Source organism: Danio rerio, chromosome 24 (assembly GCF_049306965.1).
Source record: "Danio rerio strain Tuebingen ecotype United States chromosome 24, GRCz12tu, whole genome shotgun sequence".
NCBI classification, from domain to species: domain Eukaryota; kingdom Metazoa; phylum Chordata; class Actinopteri; order Cypriniformes; family Danionidae; genus Danio; species Danio rerio.
Genome location: NC_133199.1, coordinates 23184057 through 23203324, shown reverse-complemented (window position 1 = coordinate 23203324; position 19268 = coordinate 23184057). Strand labels below are relative to the sequence as shown.

Below are 19268 nucleotides of genomic sequence, written 5' to 3'. Positions count from 1 at the left end.
AATATTATATTTATTTTTTTATAAGCGACTTTTTGGTTTTGAGTATAAAGAAGGATTTGTTTTATTTGCAGCTAAGCAGAAACTCCGGAAGTATAGCTCTATCACTGTTTAAAGACTTACTTTAAAGATGTTAGTTTTAATACATTAAAAAAATTTTTATCACATAAATCTTCTGTCTTTTTTCTTTTTTTGCTGTATCGAAAACATACCGAACCGTGACACCACTGCATCGTATTGAACCGAACCATGATTTTTGTGAACCGTTACACCCCTAATATATATATTTTAGGGGTGTAATGGGGTGTAATTATTAATATATATATATATATATATATATATATATATATATATATATATATATATATATATATATATATATATATATATATATATATATAAATAATCTCAGATACCAAAATACTCCAAACACTCTTTTCCACATTTAATGATTAAACCAATTAAGGTGAAAAGTTCTGTGCACATTTTTTATTTTTATTTTTTTTCAGGAACCATCCACATTCTACTGTGCTGTATATGGTACAGTATACAATATGAAAGTGAGATTCATATGTAACATGAAAGCTACATTTCTATAAGCTTGCTATTGATCTATACTTTGTTGAGATAGGATAATAGGAAATTTTCATTGCCTTTAAATTTGTCTAAATTAAGAGTTTTTATACATTTATTGTGGAAAATGTACTAAATGTCTTCATGGTAAAGGGTCTTTACTTAATAAGAGGATGATTTTAGTTGTTTAGATTTTAGATTAAATATTTATTTTGTCATCCAGGGTCATTTGAGTATTTCTTGTAATTTTGTTTTGTTTTTTTTCTTACTTTTGACTTTATAACCATAAAATGGTAGTATAGTTTTGGAATATTTTACTTATTATTATTATTATTATTATTATTATTATTATTATTATTATTATTACTATTTATAATAACTTGTTTATACAGATACCACTAATAAATTAGTGAACCTGCTGAAGAAACGTGAAGGGTTTAAGTATAATGTTACACTTTCTGACATTGTTACACATCCAGACTTTCCGGACTGCTGTTAAGTGACATGTTCCTCACTCGCTGACCACTTGAGATAACAAATGTCCAGATAAAAGGATTCCTTAGTCTTAGTCTGAAGAAAATGTGAAAAATGTTTCATGGATTTTCCGGGTAGCCACATGCCCAGGCAAAGAAACAAAAAAAAAGCACAAAAAAGCAAAAACACACAGAGAGATGGGCATCGGCTTACGTTTTAGAGCTGCTGCTATTTGGCAAGTCACAAGACAATTCTATGGCACTGAAGAGCTTTCAGGTGTACATTTGGTTAAAGGAACATTTTACTTCAGGAAATTCAAGATGTAGCTGTGCTTTTTTCATCAGTAGGACATTAAAGAAGATTTTCAGTTGAAATGTGGTTCCTTGGTGATTCATAAAATGAAATCCTGCTGCTACAGACACTTTGAGAGTCATAAAAACGAATACAGGCAAAACAAAATGAATCCCTGTCGGGTCTAATGAAACATTGAGGTTTTATGAAGCAAAACGATCGGTCTGTGCTTCGAACTGACAAGAAAACCCTCAAAGGCTGTGGATCAAAGGTAATGATGTTGTAAACAATGTTCAGTTTCTTGCACAGACCAATTGTTTCGCTTCATAAGACCTCAATGTATCGTCATGAGCCATGGGTATTCATTTTGTTTTGCTTTTATATTCTTTTGTTTTACCCGCAAAGAGCTGACAGCCACTGACTTGCATTTTATGAATCACCAATGACCCCAATATGGTCAAATAAAAAATCTTCTAGAATGTTCTACTGATGAAAAAATCACTTATATCTTTAATAGGCTGAAGGTGAAAAATAAATAACAAACAAATTTGTGTTTTTGGGTGAACTATTCCTTTAAGGAATGAATAATTCAGATGAATTGTTCTGGTTGTGACGATTATGACAAAAAACTAATCCAAAACATCAAACCTGAGCTCTATATTGTAGATCTATAACTAAAGTGGGCCATATCCACAATTCTGCATGTGTAGGCTGTGATAAATGAATGAACTGTTAAACAGTCTTCAAAACAAACAGTGATGGTGTGATAAACTTTCCACAAACCAACGGTGAGATGATGTGTTCGGCATCTTGTAGACTGTAAAGAATGTTTAAAGTATCCGTGGTGAATCTGATATGGGGCAGAAATGAAAAGCTAAACAAAAAGGGCCAAACAAAACAAACATGGGGAATGTAGGAGCGTGGCAGCCATCGTACCCAGCAGATTCACTCTTATCAGAGCCTGGCATCGGACGCGAGCATTGAGTCGCCCTATCACAGTGTGAAATGTGATCACTTTGGTCTTCCACAAACAACAAAACAGGAAATGAAAACAGAAAACAATTGATAAAAGATTATCTTCTTTTTTTATGGGTCTTATGAATACAATCAAGATTTCTAGAATGCTTTCCAGATATGTATGCTTTCTCCCATTCACAGGTGGGTGTTTTTTTTTTTTTTTTTTTTTTTTTACATGAGACACTTTCATGTCCTTGCAATATATTTCAGATGTATATATGCATATATTTATAAATCTAAAATTGTGTTTTAAAATATGATTATCTTCACAAAGAGAAATGAACCATTTAAATGTCTGTATTGTGTAAAAAAATAGATTTATCATTTGTTAAAACAATTATAATCAAAAGTTCAAGATTTTTTTTTATAATGCAGGGCTGTTGAATGCTTGATTCTGATTAGCTGAAAAACATGGCAATACTGAAAATGGTTAATTCACAGCCGATTGTCAAAAATCAAAACAAACCAAAAAACATTCGATGAGATGCGAATTAATCTAGTTCCACATAGGTAAAAGGACAAAAACATCTAAACAATAACTTGGGTATGGTAACCATAATTATGAGTGGAGCAATTGACTCTGGTCAATAAAAAAAATAAAATAATGCACACCCCATATTCAATGTTCCATCATCAATTATTTCTACCTTAGTTTTTAAACAAACAATCCATAGTGTGACAAATCAGAAAATCACCAGCAGCTACAACATTGATGACTGCGTAGCTCCATGCTGACATCAGCAGCACATGAAATAAGCCCAAGATCATCGAATTTGAACCATTGATGAGTGGAAAAAAGTGGGCTGGTCTGACGTATCAAGGTTACTGATGACTCGCATGAAGATGGCTGTGTGTAGATACATCAATTACTAAGTGAAACTAAAACATAAAATGTCACGGTGGTGGAGTGGGTAGCACAATCACCTCACAGCAAGAAGGTCGCTTGTTCGAGCCCCACCTGAGTCAGTTGGCATTTCTGTGTGGAGTTTGAATGCTCTCCTCGTGTTCGTGTGGGTTTTCTCCAGGTGTTCCAGTTTTCCTCACAGTCCAAAGACATGCAGTTTTGGTAAATTGAATTAGATAAATTAGTCGTAGTATATGTGTGTGAATGCAAGAGTTTGTGGATGTTTCCAAGTGTTGCATTGCAGCTGGAAGGGCATCCGCTGCATAAATATATGCTATATAAGTTGGTGGTTCAGTCCGCTGTGGTGACCCCTGATAAAAAAATAATAATAATGGGACTAAGCCAAAAAGAAAATGAATGAATAAATGAATGTAGAGCCACAGTGTGACAAATCACCAGCGGCTATAACATTGGTGACTGCGTAGCTCCATGCTGTCATCAGCAGCACATGAAATAAGCCAAAGATCATCAAATTTGAACCATGGATGAATGGGAAAAAAAGTGGGCTGCTCTGATGGATCAAGGTTTAAGGTGAATCCCATGAAAATGGCTGTGTATAGACACAGCAATTGATTACTAAGAGAGATTATACCATAGAATTATAGCTTATTATTATCATAAGAAACATACACACATCGATCAGTCAATACAAAATACACATTTTCACAATCTTTGTCATTGAAACATATTGCTAATTTAAAATGTTTTTGGAAATGACAAAAATTAAGGCGAAAATAGTCATGACTTTCAGGAGTCTTTGGTCACAATTGATTTTCTAAGAATCTTAAAGGTCAAAAGTGGCCATAGATGAGAAAACTCTCATTCATATAGTCTTAAAATAACTGAGCACCTTGACAGTTACTGTAGTCAGATAAATGTTGTGGATGATCTCAGCATGTAGTCATTCTCAATTGGTTTACAGGAATGCTGCGTGTGGCCTTCATATCCGGCTGAAAGAGCCTCGCTCTCAAACAGAGGTCAGGATTCGTGACTCGTGACTTGACTAAGATTTATGGCAGTGCATTGTAGTGTGGACCTGAAGATGACACTGTTCACATTGTGTGTGTTTAATGGAGGTTAGCAGAGGTGGCAGCGGCTCTAAAGGTGGAGTGAAGTCACTAAGTAGAGTAGAGCTGTTGGTCAATATTGAGCTGTTTAAATATTTACCTTGCACACCTTGAGCAGATGTTGAGAGTGACTTTGGCCTGGGGCTCTGTATAGTAGGAGCTACGGCCCTGGCTGAACTTACTGCCGGACTGCAACAGGCCGGTGACGCCCTCCATCCGCAGGTCATCCAGATCCTCTGACAGAGAAAGAAACAGAGACAAAGGAATAAAGCATGGTATAAAGACTTTACTTGCTTGGAGTAAGAAACTTAATATCTTATTAGCATATAAAAATTGTATTAAAAATAAATAAAGTAAATAAATAAATAAATAAATAAATAACATTTTAATTTATTATTATTATTCTTTTTATAGTTATAGTTATTATTATTATTATTATTATTATTATTATTATTAATATAATTTAAATAAAATAACAATAATGAAATAGCAAAATTTACATTATATGTATTGTTTTCTTTATTTAAAAATATTATTATTATTATTTGTTATGTTTATGAATTTTATTTTACCCAGTTTACATTTCATTTTAATAAAACGTTATTCATGAAAATGATTAAGCGGTTCATATTCATGACAGGCCAAGAAGAGGACAGCAGAGGAGAAAGATTTTGTGGAGAGAGACATACAGAAATCCAGCAGCACTAAGATGGGCTACTCAATACCCTCACAGCATATGCTCACAGACGGCTGTCCTGCACCCAGAAAACAGGTGCAGAGCGACTCTACAGCTGCTCCTCTACTACACGCAACAGACCCATTCCCAGACTTCAGCTCACTTACATCAATGAGCAGAGCTGACAACTATTATATAGAGATCTGTTTAGATTTGCTGCTTTTTTAAAGTAAATATATTATTATATTTAGAGTGCGTATTGAAAAACCCTTGTTGACTTTGACACAGATATACAATTAAAAATTACTTAACAAGTTTTGTACAAATTTGTTAAGTTGATTTTTCATTATTATGATTATGATTATGATTATTATTATTATTATTATTACTAGGGGCCATGCAGGTTTTCGATTAACTTGCAAACAAATTTAACGAAGAGCTAGCGGAAAAAGTGACTTAAAGTGTTATTTCTGTAAACCACAAATTCACACCAAACTTGGTCTATGTTATCACAACCATGGTCTGAAGTAAGTTGCAGCGTTTCGGTGCACTGCCCCCTGGTGGTCAGGACATCAACCCTTTGTCCAAAATACATAAAATTTCTTTACATCCGGCAGAATTTGCCGAGTCGAATGATGTCTGATTTTCTCAGGTCAGCCATTTTGGCCAATGGCCATTTTGAATTATGTCAATAAATTGCTATATTTTACAGATGCATTGGCAAATTGTTATGAAACTCAGTATGTGTCTTCGGGACTGTGCCCTGAAGATGCTCAAAATGTTGTTGCAGCACCACCTTTCGATCAAATGTTATAACAATATTTCTAAAACTGCTAACTTTTGACACATTTTGCCTATTATTATGAAACAGGACGTCCGGTTTGCCATATTGCAAGTCAAAAGCCTACTTTCTCAAACTCTGAATCTCTGTGCTGATTTGCACCAAATTTGACTCACTTGGTTCATCTTCAGACCATGCTGACAAAAAAGTTATGGAATTTGTGTCAGGTGTGAAGGTTTTTTGAATTTCGTACTGACAAATAGTATGGCATGATGCCAAACTACATTTTTGCAGATTCCTTGTATCGTACAGAAAACATTCATATAATTTATCCCCTAATTGACACAAATTTCTGTCCACCATCTTGAATTAGTTTTAAAATATGTTGTTTTGAACTCTCCATAGATCATTAGCCCAATTTCCACCAAATTCGGCTCATATAAAGTTGAAGTCAGAATAATTAAGCCCCTTTGAATTTTTTTTTTCTTCTTTTAAAATATTTTCCAAATGTTTAAAAGAGTGATGGAATTTTCACTGTATGTCAGATAATATTTTTTTCTTCTGGAGAAAGTCTTATTTGTTTTATTTTGGCTAGATTAAAATTTTTTTTTTATTTTTTAAACACCATTTTAGGGACAAAATTATTAGCCCCTTTAAGCTATATTTTTTCTCAATAGTCAACAGAACAAACCATCATTATACAATAACTTGCCTAATTACCCTAACCTGCCTAGCTAACCTAATTAACCTGGTTATGTCTTTAAATGTCACTTTAAGCTGTATAGAAGTATCTTGAAACTATCCAATAAAATATTGTTTACTGTCATTATGGCAAAGATAAAATAAATCTGTTATTAGAAATGAGTTATTAAAACTATTATGATTAGAAATGTGTTGAAGAAATTTTCTCTCCGTTAAACTAGAAATTGGGAAAAAAAAAAAAAAAACAAGCGCTCTAATTATTCAGGGGGGCTAATAATTCTGACTTCAACTGTATATATATATATATATATATATATATATATATATATATATATATATATATGAATGCTTATGCATGTATATTATTATTTGTTTATTATTATTATTATTTTTTTACTGCTACTTGATTCATTCAAACAAGCTCATTTTGCAGCTGAAAAGCATAAATATTTTTTTAATAATGTATTTTTATTTTCAATAGTCACAACATTACTGTTTTTGTGTATGTTGAATTAAATAAGTGCAATCTTTAATTAAATAAATGTTATAAATGCACTAAAATTAAAACAGCAACCAAAAGTTTAAAGAATTATCATGTTTTTTATTTATATTTTTTTCCCAGGTGTGTGTGTATCAGCTTTGTCGTGCCTCATCAAATCTGATTTCGGCGGCCAGAGCTTTCATAACACCACTTTTTACAAAGCATGTTTCTCACAGGCAGTTTCGTTCCCAAATGCACCAACATCATGATCCAGCAAGATGAGGATCAACGTCTCCCACCCGTGCCTGTGGCTGTAGGTATTATGTACCATCTGCACCGCTTATACCAGCTGACTATGTGTGGAAGGACACCCAAAAACACAGCACCTTGTAATACAAGTAAGTGTAGCTAATGGCAGGGATTAGGCTTGACCACTTCATTCACGGAATTCTCACTTTAACGTCTCTCAATCACCTCGACTTTTTGTTAATGTGGGAAGGGGCCCAGTGGGAAACAACTTATGAGAAGCAATTAAAAGCCCCCAAACACAAGTTTTTGTGTTCGAACACTACATGGGATTAACACCTGGCCCAAAGCCAGCTATGAGGTCATTTAGGTTCATACCTCAGTACATTTTTACATGTTCAAAAACAAAAAGTTTGATGAAGGAAAATTATTTGAAGTCAAGTCGCTGAATATATATATATCAATAACATTACTTGCAGCAGCTCACGAGTGCCAGATCCACTTTTATAAGTTGTTTAATTTAATTTGTTTTTAATTTGTAACATAACAGCTGTAATTAAATAGTTAGGGCATTAATACAATGTCAGAATGAAGGTTGAACTAGCGATTTAGTATCGTTTTTGGAAAATGCAATGTTTTGTTTGTATTTAGCAGCAATATCTGGCAATATTGCATTGCTTGTTCTTAAATTCAGTGTACCCATACTATATATTAATGGTGGGTAAGCTTTTTTCAGTGCGTTATGAAATATATAAGCATACTTAAGTAAACCAATTTGATATATTTAATGCAGTTACCTCATATATTAATTAAATATTTGTAATTATTTGGTGCGTTTTGAGGAATAATGAGCATATTATTACCAATAACATTTTGATGGGCTGTTTGAATCTCAAAAAAAGACTATATTTTACATAAATGTTGCATTTGTTTAACAAGTTTCCATTCCTCATCATTATAAATGTATAATAATCATGAAATATCCTGCACATTTGCATGCATGCAATAGTGGCACATAGAGTCTATGTTTGTATGAAAGGGGGCTCTGCTTGGCACTGCAATGTGAACACGGCATTGTTCATGAAATAGCAGTGAGTGTGGTGATATTATATGCCTCATTCATCATCACAGGTCTGATCCAGCTGAGAGAGAGAGCCAGAGGCCATCTCATGCACACACGCACACATGGACACACACATGTACATGCACACACTCTCACGTGCAAACACACACACAAAGCATTGTAAAAGAGAACACAGATGTCCGCGTGGGAAACTCTCTCTTTTCGGACTGGGCGACATGGTGTGTGGTTTAGCGCTCAAGGGGGAGTTTGGAACAATAAGGCAGAGTTAAATGTTTATGTTGCTATGATATTGGCAGAGTAATCTATAATAGATGAGGTAAAAAAAAATGGGTTCAGAAATTGGTTTAATTTTAAATAAATAAATAAAAAATAAAAAAATAAAAAAAGAATAAATATATAAATAAATAAACAAACAAATAAATTCTGGGAACAACATCTAAATGTACAGCTCAATAAACAGCTCAGGCTCTTTGGAAATATGTGCCTTAGCCTATATATATATATAAAAAAAATAAAAAATAAATAAATAAGAAAATATGTTGCTCTGGGTACATTTTGTTGCACACTTCTGATAAAAATACTGATAAAGATACACATCTTTTTTGTACACATCCATGAGAAGACAGGGCTTGTCGTACAGACCACCAAGCAAACCACTGACCTAAATCATTCCCTAAACCCAACCAAGTTCTCTTTTAAAGCTCTCTATCACACAAGTACAATAACAAGTACAAAGTAATCTACTAAAGAAACTGACCACAGCATAAAAGTCATCCATAATATGATGCAAGCATAGATGAGGCAAGCATATTCAATTACAAATAATAAATATTGTTGTTATTTTATGGTACATATATTGAAATGAGTTTGACACCCCTGATATAAATGCTTGTCTGTCTCGAGAGCTGTTTTTGACTTTTTGGTGCTATCTTTTGACTGAATAATGGTTAGTGTATGCTCCATCAGCTCTATTCAGATATATGTATTTTTTTCTGGCAGCTTTGCCATTAATTAAATATTAATAAACTATTATTATGCTTTGGAACAATGTTTTGTACTTATTTGATAGAGTTTTGTGGCAAGTAGCTGTGTAAGTAGCACCAAGTATCCTCCAAGTAGTTGTTTTTGCAGTCTTATGCTGTGTTCACACCAGACGCGGAACGCGCAGATAAATCGCGCTATTCGCGCGTCAAACCCTGCTTCATTTGCATGTCAAATTCACTTCAGAACAGACGCGGATTCGCGTGATGGGCAGGGCTTCTGTCTGCCCGAAGACTCTAGCTTCATAGCTAAATGGCTAACATGGATTTTATGAAGAAAATAACAGTGTTTATGTGCTTTATGAAGACTGAAAAACAGCGTTGATACGTTTAGGGTCCTGTCTGAGTCCACTACATTCTTTCAGAGGTGCATCCAGCTCTGTGAGCTCATAAACTCCTCCAGAAACTTAACCTGGTTGACGGAGGCTTGCAGCGGTGCTTCTGACTGAGCCAAGCCCAGTTTGATGAACTGTTGTTGGTGAAGGCTGGAGGATTTCCCCCGGAACACCGACAACAGGTTCTACGTCACAATCACGCCCCCACAAGAGCAAGCTTCTAATTGGTTAACGCGGCGCGAATGTACGCTGAAGTTCAGATTTTCGAAATTGAGAGATTTGCGCGAAACGCTCGTTAAGCGCATCAAAAGGACAAAACGCTCAATTCGCCCCACGCCATTCGCGCAATTTGCGTCATTCGCGCCGCACCATTCGCGCGTTTGCATTGACTTAACATGTAAATCACTCCCGCTTGACGCACATTCCGCGTCTGGTGTGAACGCAGCATTATACAACAGCCCTTCACAGTTGGTGCCATCTTGTGAACAATACGTAGGTTATTATATGCTCCGTTCAGCCATTTTTCATTTCTGTTAGCTTTGCCTTTAATTAAAGACTTTATAAACTATTATCGCTCAGAACATCGTTTTGTGTCTAATGTTCATGTTTTGTGGCAAGTATGTAACAGTTGGTATAAAGTGCATCCAGGTAGTTGTTTTCGCAGAATAAGGCTCATTTAGTATCATACATCAGCCTTTCGCATTGCATTGGGACGCTGTTATGGCTGTTTATGTTAGAAATAAAGTACATCCAAGAGGTTATCACAGAATAAATCTGAACAGGCTAATCGGCAGTCCAACGTGAAGAGAAGGGCTGTTGTATAAAACAGAAGGGCTCTTTTCAGCAAAAACCACCTTCCACAAAACATGAAAATTAGATATAAAATATTGCTATGAACCGTAATGATCTGTTAATTCTTTAATTAAACGCAAAGCTGACAGAAACAAAAACAGCTTATTGAGTATAGAGTATTATTCATTCACAAGAAGGCACCAAACAGTCAAAATCCCAAAGCTGCCAGAAATGAAACTGAATAAATAAAGCTCATACAGTACTAACCTAGATATTATTCATTCCCAAGACAGCACCAAGAGTCAAAACCGTGACAAACAAGCTGATACATATGAATGTGGATGTAAGTTAATGAATGTGAACATATTCTATGACAGTCAAGGTGATTCGAAGTTCCCGGATAAGCCTGTGTTGTTTAGTGGTTGTTCTCTGAATAACAAACCTAGTAATGTTGTGATTTACCAATCAGATATGAGTATTCTAGACAGCTGTGTAATAATCTGTGATAACAATCACCTGGATGTATTTTATCCCTTACTAAACAAATATGTATCTTACATTTAGACCTAATATTGTTGAGTACAAAACAAACACTCCTATCAAAAATCATTGGCCAATATTCTCAATGCAAGTTCACTGAGCTCTTTTCCATAAAGAGTACGATGTGTGAGAAGCCAATGGTGCCCATAAAAACCCATCCTAATTAATTGGTCTTCCACTGGACGTCTTTTTCTAAGTGTTTTCCCACAGAGCTTTGGCTAATTTCTTCTTTTATGTGGGCTTAAAGCTGCTTGTTTCACAAATGCACCAGTGCCCAAGCCAGAAGTGGACTTTAAGACTTGGAAAAGTCCTTCATCGGCCTGACAGGGATCTGAACTGATGCCATAGTAAAGCCAAAGAGACTGCAGAGAGAGCTTTTTTTCTGTTCAGTTTGGAAAGAAATGACGCAAAAGGAAACAAAGGTGTCTGCAGGCTCTTTAAATGCTACACTGCTGTTCCTTAAGAAATCCGCCAGGAGAGCAAAACAATACACGACATGAAGACACAAATTTCACTGTGATTTCTAAGAGTCTTTTCAGAGAATTTAGGGCCTGTCAACTGTGTAAGACAAAGAGGGTGGCGAGGCTTTAAAAATAATCTTGTTAACAGTGTACTCAATTTAGTCGGATGTATTTTAAATCCCTTAATCAGCTGGACAATGTGGAAAAAATGGCTATTATGCCTCATTGACCCATTGCTGACTTAATGCCTTCTTGTAATGTAAGACAAAAACGTAAAAAAAAAAAAATGAATAAATAAAATAAAATACACAGGATATATAGTTCATGGTAAAATTACTAGCCCCCCTTTGCAATTGTACATATTGTTTACATAGTTGCCAAGTGATAGGACATTTTAATATATTATAATAATTGTGAAATACATAAAAAAATAGATTTTTTATTTCTGAAGAAATTTATTCTTTTAACTTGTCTGTGATGCTTTTTAAAAACATATACACTACCGGTCAATACTTTGGAGTCAGTAGGATTTTTAAATGTTTTAAAATAAGCTTCTTCTGCTCACCAATGCTGCATTTATTACATCAAAAATACAGTAAAAAATTTCAAATTGTGAAATGTTATTGCACTATGAAATAACAATTCAAAACAGTTTATAATTTCATTTAATCCTTTATTCCAGTGATTTTAAAGATGAATTTTCAGCTTCATTTCTCCAGTCTACAGAGTCACATGATACCTCAGAAATCACTCTAATAATAATTATTATTATTATTATTATTATTATTATTATTATTATTATTATTATTATTATTATTATTATTATTATTATTATTAGCAGTAGTAGTATAGTATTGTTGTTATTATTATTAATAAAAGCAATAATGAAAGGACAAATAATTTCATTTGAAAATACATATAATAAGTAATTAATAAATATTTAATAAATAACTATTTAACATTTTTATTTATTTATTTATTTATTTATTTTACATGAACAGACTAATGACCCCAAACTTTTGACCAGTAATGTATATTTAGGAAAAAATTTTGTAGCTACCATAAGATATATTTAGTTGCTTTATTAAAAATAAATAAATAAATAAATAAATAAATAAATAAATAAATCATTTTGCAACGATGTTAATTCTGTAACACTGTAGCATTTAATTTAATTTAAATGACAAGAATTAAAAAAAAGGAATAAAGCTATTATCTATGGTTACTGAGAGGAATTAATACACAACCCAGAGCAATGCATAGGTTAAAATATGGGTGAGACATCAAAAATCATAACGAACACGTTTGGCCAATTACAGAAATATTTTTGTAGACTACAAAAAAAAAAAAAAAACTTGAACTATATAACCCAGAATTTTGCTCCATGTTCATAAATATGTCTTCATTAATTAGCATCTTGTTTCAAAAATCAGTTGTTTCACAAGGGTTTTGTAGCAGATCTAAATGCTCAGTAAGAAAAATGGCAACAGTCACCGTCCATGACAATAAATGTTTACGTACACATAACCTTGGTGCAAATATGCAATGTATTGTGACTCAAAGCCACACTAGATCACATTTAAGATGTAGTTACAACAAAGAACACTGTTTAATCTCTTAGAATTCAGAGAATTCCTCAACTACCTCATACAAACACAACCAAACTATTTGATAACGCTGTAAAGCAAAATACCAGCGGCTGCACAAATGCAGACAAAACAAGACGCAAATGCGTGTGTGTGTGTGTGTGTGTGTGTGTGTGTGTGTGTGTGTGTATGTGTGTGCCTTTTGCATCAGTCATGCTTACATTCATTAGGAAGAACTCGTGGACTGTGGATACAGAGACACTGGTCTGAGGTGGAAAGTATTATCTAAACAAAGACACGAGTGATGACAAGGAATTTCAGCCTGTAATTGTTCACACTAAGTGAAGCACTAGGCACCAGGCATATAATTTCTGTTTGTGTGTGAGTTCTAGACAGTTTCCATGTTTATAAGGCAATATATTGCCTTGAAAAATAAGATATGATCATGCCTGATTTTTAATTATTTAATTAGGACAGTAAGGTCTGACTTTGATTGGACAAAAGTTTTGCCACTTAACATAAATAATGTACAGTATAGAAGATAAAGTCATGCTGTAGTGAAAAAATAATTAAAATTGTGTATGACTCCAATGAGCTGCATCCATACATCTCTAAAATGACTCAAAAAAAATATAAATAAAGTCATCTGGAATAGCAAAGAAGCGTTCATCAAGATTCTTTGGATTTATCTTGCCTCCTCCTTCATCTTACCCCAGACATGCTCAATAATGTTCTTCTCTGGTGACTGGGCTGGCCAATCCTGGAGCACCTTGACCTTCTTTGCTTTTAGGAACTTTGATGTGGAGGCTAAAGTATGAGAAGGAGCGCTATCTTGCTGAAGAATTTGCCCTCTCTCGTGGTTTGTAATGTAATGGGCAACACAAATGTCATGATACCTCAGGCAGTTGACGTTGCCATCCACTCTGCAGAATTCTTGCACATCCCCATACTGAAAATAGCCCCAAATCATGGTTTTTCCTTCACCAAACTTGACTGATTTCTGTGAGAATCTTGGGTCCATGCAGGCTCCAATAGGTCTTCTGCATTATTTGTGATGATCGGGATGCAGTTCAGTTCAACACATGATTCATCAGAAAAATCTACCTTCTATCATTTTTCCAAATGATCATCTAAGTCGAGTTATTCTTGTTCCTCCTAAAACTGGGATCCCTACAAAAGACTTTTGTCAGACAGTGTACAGTATTAAAACATGTATGTGCAAAAGTGCACTGAACCAAAATTATTCATTTAAATGAAGAGCATACAAAATTAAAGAGATTCACCCAAAAAAATCAAGATTTACTCACTATTTATTCACTCTAAAGAGGTTATAAAACTGTATGAGTGTCTTTCTTCAGTTAAATGCAAAAGAAGATATTCTGAAGAAAATAATACTATGGAAGTCAACAGTTACAGGTTTTTTCCAGCATATATATATTTTTAAATATCTTCTTTGGTGTTGAACTGAAGAAAGAAAAAAAATCACGCAGGTTTGAAACGAGTGAGTAAGTGATGATACAATTCTAATTTTTAGGTGATCTGTCTCTTTAACACCACCTAATATAAAGTGGGACGGAAATATGATACAGCATACAATGATATTATCTCGACATTATAACACTATTATACAAACAACTGTTTTACATAAGATTGTTCATCATTATTTGCAAAACATAACTGAAAAACCCTTGTCATTATATCACTGTATAGTGTTATTTTCATGTTGCATACTTTTATCTGTTTATAACATTTCAGAAGATGTTAAAGTTATAATTCCATAATCACACACTCGCGCAGCAGTAAACTATAATAATCGCAGACTATGCGGATATGACGTTTCCCGATTTACTTCAAAGTTCTCCATGGCTTTATTTTCCATCTCGAGCTCATAATTATCTGAGACGGATAATTGACACAAGTCACTGTCGACAAGCTCTAGACGTCTCCGACTTTGCACACTTTCCGCATTTGTGCTTCATTAAGACTAAAATGTTACGTTCCAGTGCTGTGGTTTAGTCCTCACTTAGCACTTTGAAGTGAGTGGGAAAAGCTTTTTTTTTCTTTGCAATGTAATGAAAACAATATTTGAACTACGTTTATAATTACAGCTCTGTGTTGCCCCTTTCGTTCTCTAAAAATACATTTGCCTCTCGTCTGTCATGGCGGCCGATGATGAATGATCCTTCAGAGTTTATATCACGAGTTAATGAAAGAGGGGATTAAGTGGAGTTACAGATGACGCCGAGAGCTAGAAGACAGTGAGACATGACAAGTCTTCACTAAATATCATTCACTTACTCTGATTATATGCAAAAGCAACTATTTAACTCTGTGTTATATCAGGAATGAGTGATGAGAAATTCAATGCAGATACATGCAATGCTGTCACCTGCTGGTCGCCTGCAAGTGAAACATGATAAAGGCTGTTCTGTGCCACTGCTTTGAAAAGAAAAAAGATGTTGAAAAAAAAAAACTAAATAAAAACAAATAAAAAAATAAAATAATAATAATAAAAATAATAATAATAATAATAATAATAATAATAATAATGTTATTGGAGGGTTGGAACAAAGTCCTGTAACAGAGATTGTCATTTCAAATTTAACATAACCTTTTTGTTTGTTTGTTTGTTTGTTTGTTTGTTTGTGTGTTTGCACAGCTACAAATAAAGCAAACTGAATTTAAATGTTTTAATTAAGTCTATCTGTAAACTTCACACAGAAACAGCCGAGGCTCGAACCAGCGACCTTCTTGCTGTGAGGCAACAGCACTACCTACAGCGCCGCTGCGCCACCTATATAGTGAAGTTTGCATGTTCTTCCTGTCTTCGCGTGGGTTTCCTCCGGGTGCTCCGGTTTCCCCCACAGTTCAAAGACATGTGGTACAGGTGAATTGGGTAGGCTAAATTGTCCGTAGTGTATGAATGTGTGTGTGAATGTGTGTGGGGATGTTTCCCAGAGATGGGTTGCGGCTGGAAGGGCATCCGCTGCGTAAAAAGTTGCTGGTTCATTCCGCTGTGGCGACCCCGGATTAAAAAAGGGACTAAGTCGACAAGAAAATGAATGAATATTATATATATATATATATATATATATATATATATATATATATATATATATATATATATATATATATATATATATATATATTACATTAGTAAATATAAAGGAATGTATTATACCATAGCGACTTTAACATAATTAATACAGTTTGGTATATTTACCTTTAGCCCGCAAGCCTCAATCAAGTTTGGCTTTTGGTTCTTCATAAGAAAAATTTTGGGCACACCTGCTCTAAAAGTGATAAGCTTTTTAGTGTCAACTAGTGTTTTCACGTTTTTTAAATTACATATTTGTATTAAAGCTTTTTTGAAAGGAGTTGACCAGATTTATCTACATTTTTGCAGCTTTAAAGCATTCTGTTCTTTTGATTTTTTTTATATGATTATTAATGGAGTAAAAAAGTATAACAAAAACAAAAAAGAAAGAAAAATGTGTCATGACCTGCTGTTTTAAACACCCAACATAACATCAAGCTTCCGCAAGATCAAAGATTCAAACAGAAAGCCAAATATCATTTCATTGCTTTTTTAAATGTGTATTATTAACAAATAAGCCACAATGTTAAACTGAAGATAATTTCACAAAAATAACATATAATAATTATTATAATAATAAAATATTGTGATAGTAACTCACAATGTGATCATAAATAGTAATATTCATTCATTTTCTTTTCAGCTTAGTCTTTTTATTAATCTGGGGTCACCACAGCAGAATGAACCGCCAACTTATCCAGCATATGTTTTACGCAGTGGATGCCCTTTCAGCAGCAACCCATCTCTGGGAAACATCCATTCACACACATTCACACTCATACACTTGGGACAATTTAGCCTACCCAATTGACCTGTACCGCATGTCTTTGGACTATGGGGTAAACCGGAGCACCCGGAGGAAACCATCAATTTAGAGTCCCAAGTTTTAATAAAGTAAAATTTAAAAAGTCATTTGTACATCAGGCTGTGTGTCTTTGTCTCTTTGTAAGCAGTATTTATCATGCTGTTATGCAAGAAAAATGTAAGCTGCTTGACAAAGTTTTGTATTGTATTGCATTGTATTGTAAATGTTTATATTAGATTTCTTTATGATCATCTTTTGAATCATTCTTCAATAAATCTAAGATGCCACAAATGGTTTGATGTAACAGAGTTTACTGTATATTGTTGCACTAAATGACGATTAGCTATAAACTCAGAGCGTCAGAAAATCCAATTGAAAAATCATTGACTGTTAATACAAAAGATGCCATGTCATATTTTGTACACAAGCAACCAGATTTTTGTTTAAAATTTAAGGCCAAATGTTTTGCATATTTGTTATAAGCGCATTATAAGCAGACTTGACAACACTGGTGACACTAGCTATGTTTCCATCCACCTATTTTTATGTCCATTTTGCATATGCGCATTAAAAAAAACAGTTGATGGAATTGCCATGATGTGCATAAATTTAAAAATATGCGCATAAAAAAACGTATGCGCATAACTGAGTAAGATAAACTTTTTATTAAATAAGAAAAGATGCGCATAAACTACGATGGAAACACTTTTACCGCACAAATTTCAGTATGCGCTTTAAAAAAGGTCATGTGATTTTGTGATGAGATCATGTGATGATGAAAATGTGTGTAAATGGACAAACCAGCAGGCTGAACACACTGTAAAACATCCGAACTGTTGTTTTAGTCATTCTTAAACGCCTTCCCGTTTAAGTTAAGTGTTATTATATCATCAATGACCTCCATAATCAAAAGCGTCTCTGCTCTGTGTCTGACACCTTCAAACGCCACCGCGCGTTCACTGCGTGTCAGGATTGCCTTCTGAGGCGCAAGTCATTTATTAGATGAAGAAAAGATTGACACAGCTTCTCCTACTGTGGCAAATTCCGTTTTTATTGATATTTGGCGCCAGTTAACCAGGAAGAGACGATTTTGTTCTCTTTGACTCGTTAGATGGAAACGCAGCTTTATTCGAACATCTTTTATGCGATAATCCAGTTTTGCGCATAAAGTTCATTTGCACTTTTGGATGGAAACATAGCTACTGAAGACTGTCATAATGATGCTGAAAATCTTTCCCATTGCATGAATTGCAATTGCACTTATTTTAAAAATCCAAGAGTATTACTTCAACCGGGTGAGCATAAGAATGACCTTTTAAAACATACTTTCCCCGTGACATTTACTTTCCTACAGTAAACCATGCCTGACCGCTGATAGCAAGGCTGATGTTCCTGTTATCACACTACAAGATCTGAAAAAACAAACCTGGGGAACACAGACACACACATTCCCTCAGATAAGACTTACAGAGGCATTGTGTGCAGAACAACATTATCACAACATTACAAAACCAAGCATTCAAACCCACGACGCCACACATGACTCACTGTGTTTGTTACTTGCATGATTTTTGGATATGTTTGTTGTTAGGTCTATGGGTTCATTCCTACAGATAAATCATATTTTGAGGTTTTCGCTCTACTGTAAATCCTCCAGAGGTTTGTGGCTTACATCATACTCTCACTGAATGTCTTTCAGATTTAATAAATGGTTCACTGTGGACTACGCTATCAATCTCCGAGCTGCGGCTTGCAGTGTCTTGGCATGACTTTCAGTGATTAGGTAATCCGAAGTGTGCGGTAGAAGCCATATAAGAGCTGCTACATACAAAAAGTTAGAAGGATAAACATTTAATGTTAGCTTGAGAAAAGCAAGCCAGAAAAGCAGGTTCAAAATCTCATTTAAATTTGAAATTATTTAAAGTTGGAAGTAGATTTAATTTACAAACATCTAAAATCTTCAAATTTGAATGTGTTATATGTTCAATTTGTGATGTAGTTGTTAGAGTGCTGAGGATGGTTTCTAGGCAGTTGTTATATGGTCATTAGACATTTTGTAAAGTTGTAAGCGTATTTTGTGTGGTTTCTAGTTGCTAGGGTATCCTGTGTTATTGAGAAGCTGTTACTAGGGCATTCTATGTTGTTTCAACTTATTGCTAGGCTGTTCCGTGTACTTAATGCAAGGTCACACTGCACTTTCGCCCCATTGATTTCAGTTGATATGCAAGGGGAATGTGCCAGATTGGTAATGCAAGCTCACGTGAAAAGTTCCGCAATTCGCTGCATTCCAAATGCTTGGTGAATTCTAATTAACTCGCA

General features: G+C 34.3%; 1 protein-coding gene across 2 annotated transcripts in view; it reads right to left on the bottom strand.

Annotated features, from left to right (window-relative positions):
- zgc:162928 overlaps nucleotides 1–19268 on the bottom strand; it is a 193158-nt gene that overhangs the window by 70544 nt on the left and 103346 nt on the right. Inside the window, exon 8 of one of the 2 annotated variants that reach the window (NM_001430954.1) lies at nucleotides 4424–4559. In NM_001430954.1, coding sequence (NP_001417883.1) covers nucleotides 4424–4559 — 136 coding nt within the window. The remainder of the gene's footprint in view (nucleotides 1–4423; nucleotides 4560–19268) is intronic. The other variant, XM_005162707.5, reaches the window with a different exon arrangement.